General features: G+C 42.2%; 1 protein-coding gene and 1 long non-coding RNA gene across 2 annotated transcripts in view; one reads left to right on the top strand and one right to left on the bottom strand.

The window, feature by feature from the left end:
- The window catches only part of LOC103764165 (N-chimaerin), a 30,319-nt gene extending 9,247 nt beyond the window's left edge, over window positions 1–21,072 (bottom strand). The window contains exons 1-2 of the mRNA XM_018071804.2: window positions 20,821–21,072; window positions 7,774–7,858 (exon numbers count right to left, since the gene is read on the bottom strand). Of these exons, the coding sequence (XP_017927293.1) occupies window positions 7,774–7,858; window positions 20,821–21,072 (337 nt within the window). The remainder of the gene's footprint in view (window positions 1–7,773; window positions 7,859–20,820) is intronic.
- Window positions 21,073–21,401: 329 nt separating this feature from the next.
- Window positions 21,402–22,903, top strand: LOC108639502. The gene is made up of 3 exons (XR_001920566.2): window positions 21,402–21,612; window positions 22,149–22,374; window positions 22,852–22,903. It is a non-coding gene; the product is annotated as an uncharacterized LOC108639502 (long non-coding RNA).
- Window positions 22,904–23,733: the final 830 nt, after the last annotated feature.

Genomic DNA, 23,733 nt, shown 5'->3' with positions numbered 1-23,733 from the left:
CTATGGCAGGAGGTCAGTCCTACCCTCCACAGAGCACTGGGAATTTGCTAGTTTTGTACTTAACTATACTCTGCTTACTTGTTAGTACTAAAAGACAGGAATTATCCTGCAAATTGAATATTATTAGATAAAAAATGTCCTCTGTTCTCATTGCAGATGCATTGAAAGCTTCAAACCCCATTATTTTAGAACCAACTAGGAAGGAACAAGAAAGCCAAGTTCTGAATTCCTCTGCGTGCTGCTGCATGGTGATGTCTTGTTTACACATGAGCTTCATGATTTGGCTGAGTTCATTAAGACCAAAAGGATTAATTTAATTTCCAACTGAGGGTCTATTTACTTTTCATTATGTCAAAACAAATCCAGAATAGTTGAATTGGTGTAGCAGCTTTACTCCGGACCTGAAGTAACCATGAACCTTATCCATTTCTTACAGAAGTTCATCAGCACTTAAGAGCTGGCTGGGTATATAACTTGGTGAGGAGCTACAGAAAAATCCCCCTAAAGCATTGTATCTGCTGATATATATACATCTGCTATAATAATATAGGACAGATGTAAAAGATGCAGTCATGAGCCCTTGCAGGTCAATAGTAAAACTTCTTTGGTTAATTAGAATTTCACCTCATACAGAGATAATTTCTCAGAACTGGAATTGTAAGTCACTCTTACTATTGCTTTTTTACAGTGCTATGATACTGTGGCCAACTTTCAAATACACCACATGTGATCAAACCCAGTGCAGTCATAAACTCAAGAGCTTATAGGAAGTTTGGAAATTTAAGAGGGGTAGGGAGAAAGTAATTTTAGATGACAGGTTTAGAAGTCTGTGCTAAGCTGCCCTGGCTTTAACAGCATATTGATCTAGGAGTTCAGGTGGGCTGTGACATTACTTCTAGGAGAGGTACTAAATTTACAACCAGCCTAACAATAGTTTCCTATGATGCCTAGGAAAAGGTTTGGTAATGTTTTAGAAACAGCTAATACTGATATTAGTCCACTGGGCTGAAAGAACAAATAACACGTTCATATTAATGCCTGAGCAGAGCCAAAAGATATATGTACGTTAATACTGCCCCATGAGCACACAATATAAATATTTGCAGAGACTAAAATATACCTAGCTGTCACCTTTTGTTGTACTGTTTGATTTGACTTCCATCAGTTTTAGATTTCCTGTGGTTTATGATTTACTGGCTAACATGGCTGCTGATCAAGCTCCATTGGAATGATACCTTACGCTACATACATCACTCTAATTACATTTCTGAATTATCCCAAAGAAAATCGATGCATTCTATCACAGCTGAAGAACAGCTTTAAGAGCTAAAAGGTAGATTTACATCACCCACAAAAAGTTCCAAAAGACTCTTCAGAGGTTTATGGTAAGTGTAGAAGAGTGGGAAACATGGAGCTGGGGTGCTGGCATCTTGTCTTGCCTTGGGCTGGTCCACTGCAGCACCCACCAGACAGGGTAACACCCTTACATTTGGTGAGCTGAAGATGATGGGCTGTACACAAGCACAGAGTATTGGCATTGTTACTTTTGCAAGGGTGAACAGGTTAGAAATGAATTTGCTCTCATACATCACTCATGAGTTAGCAGCTTTTCTTTAATAATTTAATGTTCTTTTCTGTAGCAGAGTAAGCAATGTTTTTGTGGGATGCAGAGTATTCAAACAAGTAAGTGATTGCAGCAACCCCTGGCCCCACATGCTGCACTTTGTGCTTCCAAGCAGAATGCAGCAGGGTGCTGTGAAGGTCTGCCCTCTTCCTCCTCCTTGGCAAAGCTGTTGCAACCTGGGTGGCCACACTAGAGCTGCCACACTGCCTCAAATATGTGTTATTTGTTAATGTGTGGTGCACATCTGGAAGCAACCTTGGTCCCACCAGTCTTAAGCCACTTCATTAAGCAGCCCCACGGCAAAAATTGCTCCCTAAAACCTGCTTTCATCCACACCACTATATCATGCACTACAGGGCACATCATTCTAAGAATGGAATTTCTAGAAGGGAGCTAGTTACTTGGCAACAAAATTACCTAAAACTACAGAAAAATCAGAGCTTATGAAAAATGAAAAAAAGCCCATCAAACCAGCCAATTCCCCCTTATCTCAAATCAAAATAATACATAATATCTGTGCTTCCACAAGCTGGACACGTTTGGTGGCAGTGGGCTGCTGGCTTGCTCAAAGTTTCCAGGTCTGCGTGGGCTTGAAGATAAAGCTGCTTTTAGGACTTACAGTTTCAAGAATATATAGCTCCAGAAGAGCTTCCCCATGGGAACGGCTCTGTCTGATTAGCATTTTAAATTCTGGAGCTCATTCCTCACAGGAACACCACCAGATCCCGAGCTGGTGGAACAGCCTGTCAGGCAGTCACATCTCCAACAGCATCACCACCTGCTGGGGGTGGGCAGGGACTGGTCTTCAAACAGTACCCTTCCCACAGCCCTGACCCCTGTGGCATTGCTTTGCTCTTTTGGCCTATATTGGGCTGACCGTCTGTGCCCTGCGTTCTACAACCAGCAGATTCTGGGTGCACATCTCAGAAGGACCGTGGATGTGTTTTTAAGGCACAAGTGTGGGCAGAACGGGAGCTTTTCATGACTATCATCCAAAATACCTTGAGAGTGGGCAACATGATGAGCCCACTCTGCATTTCCCTTTGCTGACTTAAGTCACAAGATTGTCAGCCAGTCTTCCAGGAACTAAAAGCGTGAGCATTCTGCCTACAAAACTAACGCCTTGGGATGCACAGGCTCCTTTGTGCTCTCCTTCATCCTTACACACCAGGGGAGGAGCACAGGGCTGTCCAACACAAAAGATTTCATAGCAAGGCAAAACAAAATAGAAAAAGGAAATGGGGCAGTTGTACATCTTTCAATTGTTGGAGAAGGAAATGGATGAAATGGGGAAATTAAACACTTAAGTAGTCATTCACAAAACAATCCCACTTTGAGACTGTACTTTAAAAATTCTGAAAATGAACCACAGGGCTTACTGTGCTCAGGGCTGGCAGCAATATTGCTTGGGCTCAGCTAGTGGCAGCTGCTTGCCTGCACATTGATAGTTCTGCTGCAAGTTTATCAGTTCTCCAGTGAGAAGTTACTTGCTCCAAGGAAAGCAAAAGATAGGCAAGTGGTGTATGGGTGGCAAGCTGAGATGGTTTGGAGCAAATCTATAAAGGCAGCAGAAATGGTGCTTCCTGTACAGCCTCAGAAGGTTGTGCTGCCAGGTGTTACAAGGAGCAGCCCAAAACACTATCAAAAGCATCCAGTGAAATAGATTTAAATAAAATTATTTTTAAGATAAGCTAATTAATGCTTTGTAACCAGCCTGTTCCAAAGAAACCTTTTGATTAAATTGCTTATTCATTAAAGACAACAATCAAAAGGGTACAGAGCAAGGACTTAGAGAGTTCTGATGAGCTGGACACATGCAGTAGCTTAATAAATCTACTAATCTACTTGTCTACCAGTCCACTTGGGCAGTACACTACCTAATGGAGCACCATTAATGCTCTAGTCTCTGAGAACACACATTATTCTCTTGTCAACGTTACCAGGTGTTACATGCTCGTATCATTCACAGAATGAACTCCTTGGTGCACATCTGCAAATTTTCTTTGAATATTGTTAATAGTTTCTCTTCTGAACACATTTTGGGCAACAGGATGAGCCCCATGAGGATGGGGGAGCCTTACATGGGAGAAGTGTAATTAAGAATATGTTTTTCTAAGTTCATGCACTCAATTTTGAGCTGGGGCAAACTCTTATGCCTTCACTAGCTTCAATGTTCACACAAGGTGGTGGCATTATAATTTCAAATACTTCTTCAGTAATTTCTACTTATGGCAGAAGCCTGAAGAAAAGCACACTAGAGATGGAGTATGCCATCAGAAAAGGCAGGTTCCTTGCATACAGATGAGCCTTCATATCACAAAATTTTTAAGGGCCTGTGGCTTGGATGGAAAAGTTAGAAGTATGACCCTCAGGCAGTAGGGCAGATGCTTATTTTAAGGATTCACTCTAAGGAAGCAAATCTGTCTTTAAAGAAGTTGATGAAATAAAGATCAAATTTGAGAGAATAACATCTAAGGAAAAAGAAACTATTCCTCTTCTGCTAGATATATCTTCAGCAGAAGTCAGACCACATATTATGTCCACCAATTAATGTCCTACAAGATCCAGATCCTGGACATCACCCCAAGTCTTAATTTCGGAAGACAATGAAGTTCTTCCCATGTTTGGTGGCTTGTATTAATCCCCAAACTCTTGTAGTCCAGATAGCAGCCAACTTCTTACTTCAACTAATAATCATCCACCAGCTGTCCAACGTGTTTACACCTCATTTTTATGTTTTTTTATGTTTATATATTTTTTTTATGTTTTTTTATATATTTTTTTTTTGTTTTTTTTTATGTTTTTATATTTTTATGTTTACACCTCATTTTTATGGAAGTAAAAGATGCGGTCCTCCTCCTTTGTCTGCCATAAATCTTGAACAAGGATAAGCTAGGGAGAATCCACCTTCCAGGGGTTAATCATACCTGACAAGATACTGAACACGCTCTGCCAAAAGACAGAGAGGGACACATTCAGCTATGCTGGACTGGACTGGAACAAAGCATGAATCAAGTTGAAGTTGCTAAGGCATCCTTCTGGTTGCTATGGCATGTGTACTGTTATGAATATTTAGTTCTGGTTTATTATTTTTCAAAGGATTGGCTTAGTTTGTGTAACATAAACTATCAGCCATTAGAAATAAGCTCTGTTTTTTCCAGTTCCTCCTCCTTTCTGAAATGGGTAACATTTGTCTTTATTGTCCAGTCTTGGACTGTCTCACACTTATCTTCTTGCATGTTTTTGTGCTTCTGCAGAGAATAGGATTTAAAATGGTCGAGAGCAGTCCATGCAGTAATTCATTTCTATTTGTTAAACTTACCACTTCTGCACAACAGAATCCTTTTGAGATGTACAACTGTTTGCCATAAAAAGTAGATGCTTTAAAAAGCATAAAACTTCCTATGATCCATACAGTTTTGCTCATAGGTATTTCCAATAAAATGATTGTACAGACCATCAAACAGATTTTGTGGATTTCCCTGGAGTGGCATTGAACCCCATTTGAATGCAAGTAGGCTGTGTCCTGCTAAAAGCTGTAATTTTTTTGGAGTACAACTCCACTCTGAAAAGCAATGGCCTCATGTGGCTCCTAGTTTACCGTGCCTCATTGTCTCTATATTAAAATATCTCAGTTCAGAAGCAAAATAATTACCTTTTTTTTTTTTTTTTTAAAGCACTGTAAGACCACATAAACTCAGCCAAACTCACTACACTAAGGCCTGAGCTCTTCCACACTAGCATGTTAACACTGGTTACACAGGCCCTCACTATATGTCTGTGTACCTCCAACGTTCCTCTGAAACGCCCAGGTCTGCACAGCTTCTGGCTCGGCTGCCCTGCACAGCCTCAGCTGGCAGGAATGGGCAGACACTGCTGGGAGTGAGACACAGACAAGGCAGAGCAGGGAACTGCTGATCCTGCCCTGCCATCTCCACCTCCACAGGGCTCTGCCCAGGGTTCCTCTCCTCTGCCAAGATGCTGATTTGTATGAAACCTATGAGAATAAAATCCTCTGGGAAGCCCTTGGGAAGCTATCGTTGAGGATGGCCAGTGGCTCAAAGCCAGCCTTGTGGTGAGGGGAGGACAAGCCAGGTGGGTCAGCTGCAACCCATGCCCTTGGGAAAGCCTGACTCTTCTGCTCCTCAAACACAAGCGAGCCAGGCAGGACACACTGCAGCAACCAGACCTTCTGGGCTGAAGGAGCACTGCTTGGCAGCCTCACTACCCCATGGGTCCTTCTCACACCCCAGCTCATGGTGCTGCACATCAGCAGCTTGTCCAGCTGTGCCCATGACCTTCAGCATGGCTCAATAAACCTCAGCATCCTCCTGCCCCAATACCTTGCTGTCACTCCAGCAAGAAAGTGTGGTTGTACGACATGGGATTTAAAAATATAAATAAGATCACAGAAATTACTGGGAGCTACCAACAGCGACATGAAACCTCACACAAGACAGAAAACCCTAATTATAGTTTCTGAACCTATGAAGTCACCTAATACACATATGTTCCTCTACGCTGCAAGGAGAAAAAAGGACACATGAAGTACTTATTACCATTCTCATAAGAAGAAAAGAAAACAATACTTCGGAAGCTTTTCCCAATCTACAATTTAGAAAATCTGCATAAATCTAGAAAATCAGCTCTACTTCATAAAAAAAAAAGGCAGTACAAAATCTTTGGGTTTAATTGTAAATGCAATAGTATTAATTTTACAGTGACATGCAGTATTTCAAGTCTTCATACTGTTTGTTTTTATTGTTTTTGTGGATCAAAGTTACCAAACACTGATCTGAAAAATATCTGATATCTCTCCTAAATACCCTAACTGAGGAATCTGAGGTAAGGAAGGAAGGAAGACGGCACACTTACTGATTCAAGCATCATCAAAAAATGACTAATGAGATAACAGTTCAAAACCAAAATTAAGCTTCTTCTTTCTCTCCTAGCATTGTATAAAATCAACAGCAGTAAAAAGTACAATTTCATTCACAAGTGAAGGATGTGGCTGCACCCCCATATTCTTAGTAGAGGGAAAATACTGAGAAAGGAAATGCCATTTTTACATAATCATGTCTTAAAACAGAGCTGCACTCTCTAATCCATCCTGGACAGTGCAGAGGTTACTGATAACAACAAAATGTTGCATTCAAATAATTACGGGTGAAGAATTTAAAAATATTCCAATCCTACTTGGCTAGAAATTATTTTAAATTTTACATTATTTCACAGTTCTGTGATAAAAAGTCTTCTTATTTGCTTGAGACAAGACTTCAGAAAGCCTTAGACAGAGCAGATTTTCTTAAATTAGCTTGAAAATTCAGTTTCCAGGGCAACGTATGCAGGTCTTCATACATCAACATCTCTTTGCACCATTTTTACAAATATGGTTCCTTGCTAGAATATCATAAAATATTTTTCAAATACAGTAAACTATTTTGACCTCTTTGATCCTTTTTTTTTTGCCTTTCAAAAAAGCTGACTGTCCTTTCTTTTCAGAAGAATCTTATCAATAACATTGTAAACTGTTCTCCTTCAGAGAGGTTTTATCATAGAAATGCTTGCAGTGACACCCATGCGTGTAATAGATCTCTACCAGCACCTGAGTGCTTATGTAACATTTCAGTAGGCATCCCTTATTCATCACCCCTTTTCTTACCTTCTTTTCAGTTTGCAAGTAGGACACATGACTTAGGGTCTCTGGCATGGTGGGAGTCTACTGGTTTACATATAAAATTAACCTGAATGTCTATTTCAGAGCAGTAACATGAAATTTGCTGATGCCCATTAAGATCCTCAGCGACTTTCTCACACCTACCAATACACAGAATAGTATAAAAGGAATAAAACTAATTATGCATCTATCTTTTTCATCCTCCATTCTAAAAGGGTGGGGAAAAAAAAAACCCTTAATGATGACTACTGTTTCCTCTCCATGAGTCCTTGAGAAGTGCTTTGTGTAACTCCAGTGAGTTACTGAAACAGATACCTGAAAACATCAGCAGCAGAGTGGATACACTTCCTTCTTCCATTTAACAGGGGCCTGATTGGAACCCTGCCCCATGGTGTTATGGTGGAGAAGGCAACATGTTACATAGCTACAACACCAGGATTGTCTTCGGAAAAGAAGATAGAACAACTGTTACCTGCACATTTTACTCCCTGAGCAATGAGGCCCCACATGAAGTTGGCACAGTATTCACACCAGTGTGGGCCTCTGAACGTGTGCACCTGGAAGAGAGCAGCAGAAAGAAAAGTTACAAAAAATGACCCAACTATTTCACAGTATCAATGTGTCTCAACAGGGCAGAATTCCTCTTCTTAGAAGGCACCACATGCAGTTGCTGGAAGCTTCCCTTTATCACTGCAGGAAAGGAAGAAAGGAACTAAGAAAAATTTAAGAACCAAGACTCTTGCAGACTCATGGAAAACAGGAGTTCTCCATCCTAGGCCATCCAGAGCAGCAGAACTGGGTCTGTAGGGGTCTGCTCCAAGACCAGATAGGGCAGAGAAGCAATGGCTGGGCAGAGCCCTTCTCCTGCCTCTCGGCATCCCTCTGTCTGAGCAGGATTTTGGCCACAAGGCGAGGCTTTTGCAGCAACCATGCAAGAGTTCACCTTTCAATTTAAAATGTCTTCTTCCTTCCATAAGGTACTGTGTGAAATGCGTAGGGGCTGTAAGATTTCACCTCAGGTGGAGGGAGTCCTGCCAGGCAAAAATACCAGTGCCACACAGAAATACTGCAAATGTGCTTAGAGACTTTCTGGTTTAGAATAATTCTAAAAGGAAATTAATTCTTTTCAGACTAAGGCTACATATTGAAAATCCAAAATGGAAAAAAAGAATCCACTGAACCAGGAAAAAAACTAATCTAAAGAAGGAAAAACACCCGATGCTGCTTTCATTCCTGGCTCACATGCTTGTTACAAATCCTGCAGCCACCATTAACTGTTTCTGATTTTATTTTGATAAAGTTCCTGCTGTAGGAAACCACAGGATTCTTTACAGAGAAAATCATTACTTCCTTAGCCAGTGTAAAAGGCTTTGAGCTGCTATTTAGAATAGACAGGCTGACAAAAAGAATCAGTAACTGATGATCATAAAGAAATGAAATTTGCAGTGAAACACAGTAAAAATGCTTTAGGCTTAAGTCACTTGGTTCTCCAGAGTTACTGTGCGGGTATTGGAGCGGGCATAACCTCACACTTGTGCACTGCCTGGCTGGATCAGTGTGGAGCAGAAGAGAGATGGAGCTGGTGGAAATGTGCGTTCCTAAAATCCGCACAGGGCTCTGGTTATAAATACCAAAAGGTGAAATAGCCTGACTGAGGTCCAAGGGTCGCCCACACCACTGACATAAGAGGCAGCTGGATCCCAGCTGATACTTGCCCCAACCAAGTGACAACCCAGAGCAATTCAGACCACATTTCAGGTTTGGCTAAAGGAAGGTCTGCAGCCTCCTGTGCATTTGCTGCCTCCAGAGCAGCAGTAAGGTAGATTGCTGTGACAGCCAGTTACCTGTGAAGTCACCAAGTAATTCACATGCCCCTCTTGCTAAGCTGGGCTTCCGACTGCCTCCACGGAAGCATAATGGTGCAAAGCGAGGCGGAGGCTGCCTCCCCCGGCCCTGCCTGCTGCCGTCCGCACCCACTGCCACGTGCCTTTGGGAGGTGCAATGTGCTCCACCAGCCCTCTGCTCCCTGCAGCTCCAGCTGACTTCTGCAAAGCAAATGATGACAAGATTGTCGGCAGCTGTAAGCTCCACTTTCTTTTTTCCTCTCACCACAAAGCCATTTTTCCACAACTTTCTCTCCATTTCCCACCTGCACTACCCACATCCTCTTGGCTTTATTCCTCAGTCTTGTGTTTTTTATTCAGGTCTTTGGCAGTATTTCCTTCCCAGAATACGAACATTCTAATATCCTCAAGCAAAACACTGTTTTTAATGTCTGCAGGACTAAGAACTTTTTCAAGGGAAAAAAAGCACCTCATTTCAGTTACCATCTTTTTTTTGGGAGGAGGACTGTGTCAAAGTAACATTCCCCTCAAACCCCACTTATTTAAAATATTCTCAATAATTCTGTTGAGGAATATTGAAACAAAAAGTGACATTTCAAAAGTCTGGACAACAAATAATTTCTTTTCAGAACACTTCTCAGTTTTATAAGTTTTTTTGTTTTATTTTGGCTTTAGTATCTCTGATTGCAAAGGGGAGGGATTTTGTCTCGTTCCTTGAAATGATGACATTTTGACTTCTTTCTTTAGGCAGAACAAGAACAAATTCTGACACATTAATATTTCTCGCTAAATAAAAAGAATTATACTATCCTACCCTATACCTCTCTGGTTGCTGATTTCAATTCATCAAATTCACCAAACGTGCTATTTGCTGAAGCATTTCTAATGCTGTCCTTAGGTGCTGAGGTCCTAACATGGCCTCTCCAGAGCTGTCTCCAGCATTGATACTCACTAAACCTCAGATGTCCAGTCTCTTAATTGGCTGTTGTTTGAGCAGTGAACATCCTTCCTCCTTGGCATCTTGCTCCCCACCATGGTCTGCATGCTTCCACTTCCTCCTGACTCTCCTTAGGAACTCTTCAGCAGAGTCTATCACATCCCAAATCTGCCACTCCAATCTTTTGCCTCCATTTATATTATTATGACCTTTTCGTATGACCTAAGTTTCTCTTATGTGTCTAATAACTATGATCCACCTAGATACAAACAAAAAATTACCTTTCTACCACAACCAGTTCCCCTAACAATACCCTGGCTCTCAGCTCACCCCTCAAAAGGGCTTACATGACTCATCATCAACTTAAAAATGACAAGGACAAAGCAGACTTTCCTTTTCCCTACCAACACTGCATGTATTGGTCATCCTTCACAAGACCAGGATTAACTTTGCCCTTCAGGACCACTGTTTCAGCATCATTAGCACTGTTCTCTCATCCCATGCAGCCAGGCTTCATCCAAATATTGAAATGCCTTTCCATATTATCAGTGAGAAGATTTATCCAGAGCCTGCTCTGCTTTATGCTGCCCCATCCAAATTACTTCTTCTCATCCATTATTCTGATTGCAAACTCAAACAGATTAAAAGGTGAAGGTAGGCTTTTCTGTGTCCCATAATGCTCTACTTTGCTTCATCCTTTATCTGACATGCAACAGGGAGGTTCTCTGGCAATATTAATCAGGAGGCCCAAAGGTCATGTTGTCCTTCCACCCCTGGTGTACACAACCCCGCAAGAGCAGCTCTGAAGTCTCTTTTGGGGTTTCTAAGCAGTGTTGTCTTTTCCCAGAGCTCAGTAGTGCCAGAGCATCAATCTTCCCACTACCATGGACTGGAACTGGACAGCTAACCCTGCACTTGTCTGAATACACGCCATCTCTGGGAATTTAATCAGATACAGTAAGTGATGCCAGAAAATACTGAAAAATTGGTCTTCCGAGGTCATAACAGACTAATCATAGTTCTTCCTGGAGGATGGGGCCTGGCAGCATGCTGAAAAAAAACACCTTAGCATCCCTTAGCCAGTTCAAGAGCCAGCACCTGCAAACAATACTGCATTTACTACATGATACAGTTTAATACAGCATTCTGATTTTTATATTTAATTCCCCACTCTAAAAACCTGCCAAGCAACTTGCTTGCTTTCAAAACTTAAAGATGCTTTCCAGAAAATTTTCTAAAAACACACCCAGCAGAGTCCCAGAGATCCTGACTTAAATTACAAGAGGTTTCTTTCTCCTTATAAAAAGAGCATCTGCCATATGCAGATTTTACTGTCTTATAAAATGTGAGAAAGCAGGATTGCCAACTGTGGCTTTATATCTCCCAATCCTTCCATTCTCACTCCCACCCAAAAATCTTCTCTCTCTTTCCATAAGGCTTCAAATGGAAGTGATTTTTTTTTTTTAAGAATCTGGAAAATGAGTGAGTGGGAGAACAAGTTTAACTAGTTTTAATTTTAATTTATAAAATTCCAAGGGAAAAAAATAAATTTAAAAGAAAAGTCTAGATAATTTTAAAGCACAATACCCAATTCAAAAACTAGACAAAAATACTATTACTAAGCTGTCCTGCAAATTTGAGGTAAGAGGAGAGCCTCACACTGGGTTTACACCTAGGCATTTCTATTTTGAAGTCTCCTGCAATATCAGCAAGGTATAATAAGCATTTAACTACTGTGATCTAAGTAGGAGAACAGTTTTTTGCTTAGGCTTGAAAGATATTTTCTTATACAAAGGGGAAAATAGCTTAACTCCTGTGATTAATTACTGTGTTACAGAATTTCACTTACTTTTGTTTCACATTTAATTAAAATATTTCTTAGAAAAGACAAATTTTTAGGAGAATCAAATAAAAAATGATCCAGTGGCTCTGACAACAGATTATCCCACAAGCTGTGAACTCCTCAAGCAGAGCTCTCATCATTATTTCTCAAGCTCTATTAAGGTCACTGTTGAAGTTAGTTATCCATGTATAACTACACTTATTTTTTACATTTTTGGGTTTTCCTAGGCAGTTATTCAGCTACTCTTGATTGCTATCTGAAAATCAAGAATGAGGCAGCAAATAATTCATACTCTTAACTGGGAGACTTATATGAGTTGTCAAGGCAAGGAGGAAGAGAACGAGGAACTATCAGCAAAGTGCTGTGCAAATGTGATATGAGAGAAGTCAGTGAATCAGCAGAGCTTAAGCCACTGATGGGAAGAAGCAGGGCTGGATTTGAAAAACTATGGTTATGGAAAATCAACACTGAGCACAAAAACCAGAAGTGTTTGTGACAGTATACAAAAAAGCCTTCCATTGCTGAAAGGCTGCTGCCATGGTCTCCCTGAAGGCTTGCTCCATCAGGACCCTGCTCTGTACAGAGCATCTCTTTCACAGCTCTCCACACTGAACTGCTGGTCAGAGTAACAGGGTCTGGAAAATCCAGGCACTATCATCTATGTTGGGGTGAAATACATCAACTTGAAAAAGGATGGAAAAAAATACTGCCGATCTACCCTCTTGGGCTACCAGAGTCCTACACTCCAGGCAGAAGGCTTGCTGGTGCTCAGAGAGGAGACCAAGTCGACCAGGGACTGAATACATGGCACGCACCCAGCTTTGCACCACATGGTGCTCCAAAGGTACAGTTCTGCTGGCTATACTGTCTTTTAAACAAATTCCCAAGGATGATGGGACATTGCTGATGGAGACTGTCAGCTCAGTGATCCTAGCTGATTTGCAGTTCCACCAACTGAATTCTGCCTGTTGGGACTCTACATGGATAAGGGAGACTCTGTAAATCTCAATTAAAACGATGAACTCAGCCCGTATTATTAACGTCTTCCCTGTCACAGTTGATTTTAACAGGCACTGAGCACAACCTTGCTGGCATCCAATAAGCATGTCCTTTTCATCCATCCCTGGTCCAGACACACACAGCCTGGGTGTGAAGGGTACAGAAGAGATATGAGTGCGAAAGTCAATCAACTCAACCATAAGTTTGGGTAATGCTTCGATTTAATCCTTTTGTATATTATGATGATTAAATAGTGCCTCTAAAACAAAGGTCTCAAGCACTCTGAATATTCCAGCACACAACATTTCTCCTATGAGGAAAATATTGCTGCTGATGAGTAATGTAAGAAGCAAAAAGACAGCCATGACAACCCACACGGCAGAGATATCTGCAAGACAACTGCTTTCATGTGAAGATGTAACAGAAATGAATGTAACCGAGGCCACTGGAACATACCTTTCTCCAAAACTAGACCTGATTTTGGCTAGCCCAGCTGGGGTGGTAACCACGGGAAGCCAGCCTGGGACCACCCCAATGACTTTGCCCAGCAGCTCTTGAGAGGAGAGCTGTCAGAACGCTCATTCAGAGCATGGAGTATAAATAGCATCGTTATTGCCAGTGGGCACTGACACGAATGTGAAGCAGGCCAACCTCCCTCCAGGTCCTCTCCCACTCAGAGCCAGGAGCACTGTCATGTCTTGTTTACTTTCTGGTTTTCACTGACTGTGTCAGCAGAGATGGGAACAACTGGAAATTGAGGTTAGGTTGTGTTCTATGAGAGCCAATGTGGTAAACAAGAATACCAGGTTGTTGGCTTTTTTGCTTGAAAATTGAATAAAAATGGCCACCTTTCTTTCAGGATGGAATAGCATATTTTCTTTAAATTGATATCTGGAAACTGAAACATTTTGCATTTTATTCCAGGTCCAAGTTACTCGATACATGTGTCCATTCAAAACATTCTGAAACTGGAGATGAAAATAGAATAAAATCCTCAGAATTAAAGTTGTATATTTCTATATACACATACCACATATGCTATATGTAATGGTGTGAATATAATAAATGCAATGATGTAAATGGGATATAAACCCCTGAGAGATTCCTTAATAAATGCTTTTGCAATGATGCTAAGGCTAATTTGGAGGAAAAGTTGTTGACGGTAAGAGAGCATAACATGCTCTACAAGCTTCTAAAAGGTAAATTCCCAGTCCTCCCCAGCAGAGCACTTCCTAGGTTCACCACAGAGGAGAGCTGCTCTGGTTTCAGGCTGTGCACATGGAAGACTCACAGGATCCACACTTGAGGACTAATAAAACTGTTGGTGTGGTGGCAAGAAATTTCAGCTTAAATAAATCAAGGATTTAGAAAAAGGCTTTACCTCTCTCTCTTTCCCCCCCCACTTTTTTTTCTTAACAGAGGCAAAACCTGAATTCAGGGACTAGCACTAGGAAACTAGAAAGGGTTAAGTAATACTTTGCTATTTGGAATCTGCTTTGGAAAAGGCCTGGATTTTCCAAAAAAAGTAAAAAAGTAACATAAAATAAATAGCCTAGGAGACTAAAATCCATCAACGCTTAAAAGCTTTTCTGGCTTGAACTGTTTCATAATATACTATCAGAAGCAACAACATAGAGTTGATGAGGTCTTCTCAGAAGTTTTGTGGCAGTTTTCCTCCAGTTACATTCTCCAGGTATTTTCTCTGCCTTTGAACAATTTTTTTCCCCTGAAGTACTAGGAGTCTAATAGAAACATCGAATTTCCTGAGGTTTTCTTATCTGTGAGAACGCACAGTGACTCTCCCCAGGGACTGTGCTAAAGGCACCCAGCTCTCTCTCTGAATATTCATTTGAGTGCAGTGGTTCAATTAAAGATGTTTTGAAAATATGTTCAGTGCCAGGTCCCTTCCTAATAAAAACCCCAGCATCCTCTTTTCAGTGGAACTAGATCAATTTACCCCAAATTGGCATCTGCCCCAGTTTTCAGATCATCAGAAATAGAAACAAGTTCACAGTACAAGCCACAGAAAAATGGCTCTGCTTAATATAGTAACCGTTTGTTATAGTTTCTGGTCTTTTTGCAGCACTTCTGCATTTTCCATCTCCCAGTTTCCTAGTGTTTAGGCATGGCTCTGCTGAGCAGCTCTTGTTAGAATAAGATGTGGCATGGAAGCAATTTGCTACGACCTTTTGACTAGCAAAGCACCTAGCACAGATACAATTGCACCAGTAAAATCAGAGCCAGGGCGGCTTATTTGTTTCAAGGAAGCGGGGCAAGTTTCACTGGCAGAGCAACTCTTGTTAAAATCAGCAGTCTCTCCATTAAAGTGATGCTTAAGTCTGTCTATACTAGCAAACTCTTTGCAGTAAGGACTGATCCTCACCTGAGCCTTCACTTCTTGTGCATATTTAAGGCTATATTCTCCAGTTACTTCCGGAAAAGCACACTGTCTCTAATCTGGAGCTCCCATTCAGCCTTTCAGATGTGCCACCCTCAAAGAAAAAGCCAGGATGTTGCTTCAGTTGAGGAGGGAGATGAGGAATCTCAACAGACAAGGCTCATCAGCATCTTGGCTGACTTAGTTTAAGTAACCATGGAAAAACATCTCTCCTCTCTGGAAGAACTGTTGGCTTGAAAGGGAATTATGTTCTGAATGTTCACCGATTCAGCAAGCGGCAACTCGCAACTGTTATTTACTACAATTAATTGACTGTGCCGTCAGGTATTAGTAAGATAGTGACTAGGAAACAGCATGACAGTACCAAGTACTGCACAGAAACACAGCAAAAAATAGTCTTCTGGAGACATATCCATTTTGTGAACCGTAAGAGAGAAATGAGACAATATCCTATGGAAAATGATGCATGGAAACACAGATTTCAGTTCAGCTCTGACAGGCACAGACACCTTCTTGCTTCAGTGAAGCACCACAGCAATAATGTAGGTAGAAGAGTGGGTCTGTGCTTTGGACCACTGGCAGTTAGAAAACACCTGCAGGGTGTTCCGCTGGCTCAAATCATCAGGAGCCAGAGATGTCTGAAGGAATACCTGTAACCAGCTAAGGAAGCTAAAAATTCCCCAGGGTCCATGAGTCACAAAAGCTGGAGGGGAGGGATGACCTTTAAGGTGTTTTGTCAAGGCTTATTTTATATTTGCCAAGCAATAAGGAGGTTATTGCACTGACTGACAAATTTCACTACCCAGGGGATTTCTTGCTGTTAATCTCAAATTTTCATTTTCCTCTTCCTTTTAAGCTATTATCCCGTAACTCCCAGCTAATGCTCCTCTTCCACAACTGTGCTCCTTACCATTAACATTTTTTAAGCATAGTTTTACTGTTTTCTCCAACCCCACACAAACGACAGGCAAAGAAGCAAGGTCGGTGCCCAAGTCCAAAGCACAGCACCAGGTAGCGAGGAGGTGCAGAAGATATTCCATGTCAGGTAGGGATGGACTTGGGCAGGAAGTATCTCATTAGGTGTATCTTCTCTTTTGTCAGCAAAAAACTATGGGATTTAGAGGGGAGATGAAGAGATGAGAAGATGCAGAGTGGGAAAGTGCAGAGGACTGAGCAAGGGGAATCCTGTGTATTCACTACCCTAATAAACTGCCTCACCAGAGAGAGAAGACGGAGAAAACCTTAAACACAACTTGGATTACCCTGCTGTGTAAGTCCTTTGGCCTAGAGCCCACCTCACACATCCCAACCCAGAGCTCCACTGAGTCCTCCTCTCAATAACCAACCTGGAACATTTCAATCCACATGGCACCTTGCCACAGGCCCATTTTCTCCTCAAATCTGTGGTTTCTGCTGTTGCCTGAAGCTCCTCTTTCACCTGCCTGCCCAGGAGGTGTGCAGCTGCTTCCTACCTTAAAGTTATTGAACAGACTAGATATCAGCTGGGTCAAGAAATTTGATTTTAATTTACAAGCTATCACAGTTACTGCCTTTTGGGGACAAGATAAGCAAGTATGAGATTTATAAGGGACAGTAAACAGCATTCTTATTGGGTTGAGGTGTAAAATATGTTTCAGGGAAAAACTAAGCATGATTCTACTTTGTCCACTTCTATAAAATTACAGAACTCTGTAACTCTTCTGTTACAGAACTTTCCCCCATGATAAAGCTTCTTTTTGTAAGAAAGTAATGCCACTGGCTTCAGCTATACTCCCTGTCAGTATTTCAAAGAGCACACCACAGGTCTCCCAGTGCTTCTAAACAGAAGATGCTCTTGTTCATCTACATTGGGTGGAAGAATGAGCACACACATGTCCATATGGATAAGTCTGTACCAGAGAGTGTGGGGAAATTTATTCCCCATGGTGGGTAAGAAACTGAAACAAAGAAAAAGCCTTTCTGTGAGAGAAGGTGGGGTTGAAATTTTGAGGACTGTGAAGTGACTGTCCTGATTTTGTCTAATGATTCATTTTACAAGAGATCTCATTCGGTGTGCTGGATTTCAGAAAAGCAGAGTAAATGAAAGCAAAAGTAATCAAATATGCAAAGAGACAGACCCAGTCAAATCACACTCACAGTCCTAGCTCACCTTCGAATCCCATTATTCAATTAGAGCTAAATAAATTGCTGTGTCAAATAATGTAAGTCTCTTTCAGCTGATATATTTGAATTAATAGAAGATGAATCGTCTATATTAGATTTATAGAGGAGAACACAGAAATGCTAATTTTTTTTAATAAATTTGAAAAGGTAAAAATATGCTTAAAAATATTTTTAATACCTAGCTCTCACCCCAAGGGACAGGAATTAAAAACTTAGTCAGAACTGACATTTATAAATCATCATCCCTTTCTTTACTTATAGAGATCAATTTAAGAGAATTCAGCCACTCTGTATTTGCATCTGAGATGTGCTCATCAGAGACCAAACCTCTGCAGTCAGGAGAATATTACAGAGCTGAAGATCATTACCGACCAGCTCTGCCCTCAGAGTTCCCTGTCACCCTGGCTAGTCAGCCTGCTCCCTTCAGGCAGAAGACAACTCACATTCCAGGAGATTTAAATAAGATTAAAATCTCTCAAAACCCCAGCTGTGTCAGCACTCCTAGCAAAACTATCTTTACATTCTTCTTTCAAACAACCCTTGGAGCGAAACATAGGTTAATAGATTTATTCAGGAATCCTCTCGATGATTTAAAAGCAGCTTTCATGTTCACCCCTCCCCTAGGCATCTGCACTTCTATGATGACCATTGCTACACTGCTCCTCTGCCAACGTGTTCCTCTACCTGAGTTTTGCTGCAGGCAGCAGGGACTAAGGGTTCAAACTTCACCTGTATCTCCACCTACCCACCTCAAAGAGACAGGAGCTGTAGGGGTGGAGGGAGAACTGAGGTCTCCTAGCCTGCGGCCAAGTCTCTCGGGTGTTTGCTAACCCCAGCCTGCATCTGGAGTGGCTGCTGCTGTCATCTTCCCTTCTCCAAGACAACGGCGCTTATTATTGTGCATTAATGACTCTTCACTTCTCCCCCTCTGCCAGGATGCTAGAGCATTTCCAGTATAAAAGGATTTCCAAGCCCCCTTCATTTCTGTGACTAGTGATGTGACTGATCAAAGAAGCAGCTGGGTCCCTATCTGTTGCCTTGTGCCTGCAAAAGAAAAAGCAGATTAGCCGCAGAGGTACAAAGCAGCGGGAGTCCTCCTGTTTGCCGTGGAGCCTCTGGGGACAGCAGTCACTGTTGGTTAGCTGAACTAGATAAATTTATATTGTTTCTGGGTTGTTTTTTCTTGTTTTGTTTCAAAATTCTAGGTTGAAGACTCTGGACATGACATTTCCTTCCTTCCCAGATGGGTGGCACATTTGCTACTTGCCAGGCAACCTAGGAGACTTGCGCAGACATTCTAAATGATGACATCTATACATGTGAGAAGAAAAATTTGACAGATGCAAGAAATGATAAAGGAGAGAAGCACATGAGCTAATGATGGTCATACATTTTAGATACATAACACAATAATTACTAAGAGCTTATTTTTTGTTTTCAGTGTGAGAGTTGCCATATTTAGAGTTCATGAACATCAGCAGCATTCCTTCAGCAGGTAGGTTCGTTGCAGCACATCCTTTAAGGCAGTAAGAGGCTTGTCCTCTTCTGCTTTTTTATAGCAAAAATTATCTGTGTGACTCCATTCCACTTACTGGAGAAAAGAGTTACTTCTCAAGGTATATTTTTCTGGTAACTGTACATATAGAGGAACTACAGTAAAACTATCACGAAGAAAAAAATCCGTGTGGAAAGTTTGTACTGTAGCTATGACCTTGGAGCAGACATACAGTCTGTTTTTGAAAAAGACTGGAAAGCTCACAGCTTCCAAACTTTCCATAAACAATTTCTGGAAGAAAAACAAATAAACAAATCCAAATGAATGAAAATCAGGTGATCAGATTATTTTCAAAACAGATGTGTTTCAGGCTGTTAAAGAAAACAACTAGGGAATACAGATGTGCACAAAATTAAATCCGTATTATCCTACACACACTGTAGTACATGGAAAGATCACTATCTGCTGCCATCTGCAAGAATTATCTTCAAACTCTAAGGAACAAACGAGACATGCAAGACATTTCATATCTTTAGGACACCTCAGGAGCCTGTGAAGAAATGCTCTGTATTTAACTGACAGTCAGGATTATTTTATGCCAAGTGTTCATATTAAAACATTTCTTACATACCATTTTGTACATGGTTTTTGAATTCATGTTTTACATAAGAACTCAAATCAAACAAACCATCCTGATCACAGAAAGTTTCCACTTTTGGTGATTATCTGAACTCATAAGCCAAAATGTGGTTTAATTAAAATCAAATGGAGGATAGGTAAATTTACATATGTGCATGCATGTGTACATTCACATATGCCCAGGCATGTGATGGAAATCAAAACTGAAAATAAGAGACATTTAACAGATTCTTATATCATCAGATGCATGTATTATATTAACAATCTCCCCTTTTATTAAAAGAAATAAAAGATAAGTTGTTTTTTTTTACATTAAAGATAAAATTTGGGCTTCCGATACTATATATGAAATTTGTACCATCATCTACAGGAATTCAGTATAATATCAATTTACTTAGTCTTACAATTAAAACTGCCTATCATCCAATGCATTTGACCACCAAAAGGTTAAATTACTAAATCCTTACCGGATGCTTATTACAGATACAGACATAAAACATGCATATGTTGTACTGACATATCTCTCTCTTATCAAAGAGTGTTGTTTATTTAAAACAATTAAAACAATAATTAGAACCTACACAGAAGACTAAGTAAATTTTATTAAAACAGTTGCTCATGCCAGCAGCTTCAACAGCCCCATGGCATAAGCCATGCTGGTATCAACACACTCAATTCATTGACAGAGGAGAAAAGCCAGAAACTATGGGAAATGCAGACCATCTGCCCGATCCAGATGCAGTAGAACACACTTCTTACCTCCAAAGCTATTTACCAGCAACAAACTGAGATAAGATCAGTGTAATCATCTAACCACAGATCTAAGAGATTTTTTTGCATCGTAAGTAAAACTGAACTACATTAATTTGGATTGAAAGAAAACTTTGCCAGTTTTTCTCAGCTTTAGCATCTCCCTCAGTATAAACCAATTCTAAATAAAAGAGATAACCTAGATATGGCAAATATTATTGAAACAAACATACGCACACAAGCAGACAAGAACAAAGTCCTCATTCTTCTGCTGGTATGTTCTAAAGATGCCTAATTGATTTAATGGACAATGAGATTTAATTGCAGCTTTTAAGTTCCTAGAAAGTCGTAGTCTGCATACATATGATTTCCTTCCAATACCGGACCCATTTTAGAACACAAGCTATAGTCTCTATGCCCGAAAAAGAAATTAAGTAGGAACATTTCTTACCTTGAAATTATGAACCTTCTCGTATTTTGGAACATGTTCATTTTCTTTCAGAGTTGCTCTTCGGACAAGCGATGTCAACTGTGAATAAGCAAAGAGTTTAAGAGGTTGCCAGATTGTCACGGACGACTTCCGAGCGCCCAGTTTCATGCCCAAGGCTGCGAGCAGTAGATCGCGCTGCCGGCTGTGCTGCCCTGCGCGGTGCCCCGCGGCGCCGCTCGCCCGGTGCGCTGCCCAGGGCTCCCTGGCCGGCATCGCTGCGCGGCGGAGGCGGCGCGGCCCGGGCCCGTCACACTCGGGCTGGCGGGGCGCGCGGACATGCGGAGCTCAGGTGCAGGGGCGGCCATGCAGGGCCGGCGCTCGGCGGCGGGGGGCTCGGCGCGCCCGCGGGCGGCCGGCGGGCGGGGGCGCGCGGCAGCGGCAGCCGGCGGCGGGGACGCGCAGCCCGCGGCCGCTCCTCCATCGGCGGCGGCCGGCGCGGGGGGCGCGGGGACGCGCACGCCTCGTGCCCTGCGCACGCCTCGTGCCCTGCGCACGCCCCGCTCCCGCGCGGCTCCGCGGGGAAGGGAGCGGGAACGGCACCGCCCCGGGGCGGCCGCAGCCAAGGGAGCCAATGGAGCCTGGTGGGCTCCGGGAGAGGCACCCGCGGGATGAATCAAGCACCGCTGCAAAATGGCACCTCCGCGCCCTTCGGGGGTGCGGGGACAGGCGGGGCAGCGACCGGCAGCCCCAGGGGGCAAGGCAGGGAGCGGCTCTCCCCGATCCCCCCGTCTGACGTGGCCCGTGCACCAGGAGGTACGGCCGGGAGCGGTTAACGAGACCGCTGACGCTCATCACTTTTCCCCTAAAATTACATTTTTCGATTCTTTTCATATAAAAAGAGGGTCACCAATCTCAAATCATGTAGGGATGCGAACACAAATGCCACTCAAAGTTCATCGCACCACTCCATCCACCAAAGACCCGAACCCCGATTTGCTGGTGGTGCCTCTTTTTAGGAGTTTACAGACACTAACAGAAGGTGAATGACCACAGTTTCCAACTGGATCGAAACCCGAAGTTTGGACGGGTGCAACTGACAGTGAAATGTGCAACGGGCAGTCAGGTCCTGGCTAGCCCTTGCACAAAGTAAAGGAAACAGTATTTCACACAACCATTAAAGCCCTGGACTCGTTGCCTTAGGAGCAAAAATCAACGGGCTCACAAAGGACAGGGCAGACCATGACATACCCACCCGGAGCTGCTCACCCAGGCAGCTCCCTCCAGCTGCGCACTGACAGTCGGGAGGAGACACTAAGACGGCCACTCGACTCCTCTGCTTTTTCTTCTAGTGCTCTCCAAGCATGTGTGAACGGTCTTTGCCAGACACAGCAAAAATGGACTCTTGATCTGACTTAGTACAGCCAGGATTTACACCGTGGGGCTGACCACCATCCTGACATTCAGGGTGCCAGGAGACCTCTCCCCGTGCACAGCCTGCCTGTGCAGTCAGAGCGCAGCCCTCCCTCCCCTGCCACAGGCTGCAGCACCGCAACTGCTCTCCCTTCTGCAGCAAAGGTATTTTTATCTCTCCTGAGTCAGTAACCAAAGACAAGCACAGTTTGTCACAGGCTTCTGGGTGGAATGGGTATGTGCTTTGCAGCTGGATCAGAGTGTTACAGGTTAGCTCAGTCCTGCCAATACAGCTGAGAGTAATACTCACTGGGAGCCCCTCTTCTGTTCCCTTGCATGGCCACCTGTACCTTCTCTACACGTTTTAAAAATATGCTGGGTCTCAGCACAGGGTCAGGGTGCAGAGATTAAGGATCAAGGCTGGTGCTTCACCAAACACTCTGCAATAGAAGTTAATAACTAATAATCAAAACACTGGCTACAGATTATACAGGGTGAAGTTGTCAGGCATTAGGACTACCTGACTCAATTCCCACTTTCAGTACAGACAGGGGGCTGGCTGACCCATCCTATCAAGAAATAATTTTCCAATGACTACCTCAATCTGCCTGTCTTGCTTTTAACCACTCCCTTCTCCTGCAGGTGCATAAATACTCCTCTGGCCTTTTTCTGCACATCCTTGCAAATATAACACTCCATGGCTATAGGAGATCAAGAAAACTGAGGTGAGAAGTAAGAGATGGCAAAAACTGACCACTTCATCTACGTAAGTGTGAGAATAGTAGGGACTCTCAGGGGAGGAGGAAGCAGGCAGGCTTTTGAGCTCATTCTTTCCTTTCCTTCTAGCTAAAGTCACTTCACAGTTTCATTCCCAAGAACTACGTCAGGTAAAAGTCCTCATGGAACAATGTGGACCTACAGCTGCCCCAGAGGAGTCATCCTCTCCAGACAACTTTGAGTAACAACAGGCTCAGGAAGCAAATTGTGAATTCTAGAAACATTTCATTACACTTTTCCTTGGAACCAACCCAAAATTCCTCTTATTTTTTAAAGGGAAAAAATACATCAACAAAATTTCATATTGGGAAATAGATTCTTTGAAAATTTAATTTGTTGGAAATAAATAACCCAGTGATTTCCAATAATACATTTACTATCAGAATCTACCTTAAGAAGCCAGACAAAGCATGCTGAACTTTGGTTCATCATTGGTAGAGCACGTATCTGGTTTTTTGACATACTTACTCCTTAATTGTCAGCATCCCTTTTCCTAATTCTGAAGAACTGAGTTACTTTCAATGGCACTTTAGAGTCATGCTAGCAGAAACAGATCTCTGGATCCTGGAAAATTAAATTTAAGAATGCCAATAAAAAGACAAGTGAAACTACCCAACAGGGAAATGTCCTATCTCATGGTTGTAATTATGAAAATGTGTTATAATCTGGAAAGTAGTTATATGATTATGAATTTTAATTTTAACATTGCTTTGTGTTACAGTAATCTAACTCAGACTGCTTATTGGT

The sequence above is a fragment of the Manacus vitellinus genome, unplaced genomic scaffold, assembly GCF_001715985.3.
Source record: "Manacus vitellinus isolate BGI_N305 unplaced genomic scaffold, ASM171598v3 scaffold_20_pilon, whole genome shotgun sequence".
Taxonomy (NCBI): domain Eukaryota; kingdom Metazoa; phylum Chordata; class Aves; order Passeriformes; family Pipridae; genus Manacus; species Manacus vitellinus.
This window is presented reverse-complemented; position numbering and strand designations above follow the sequence as displayed.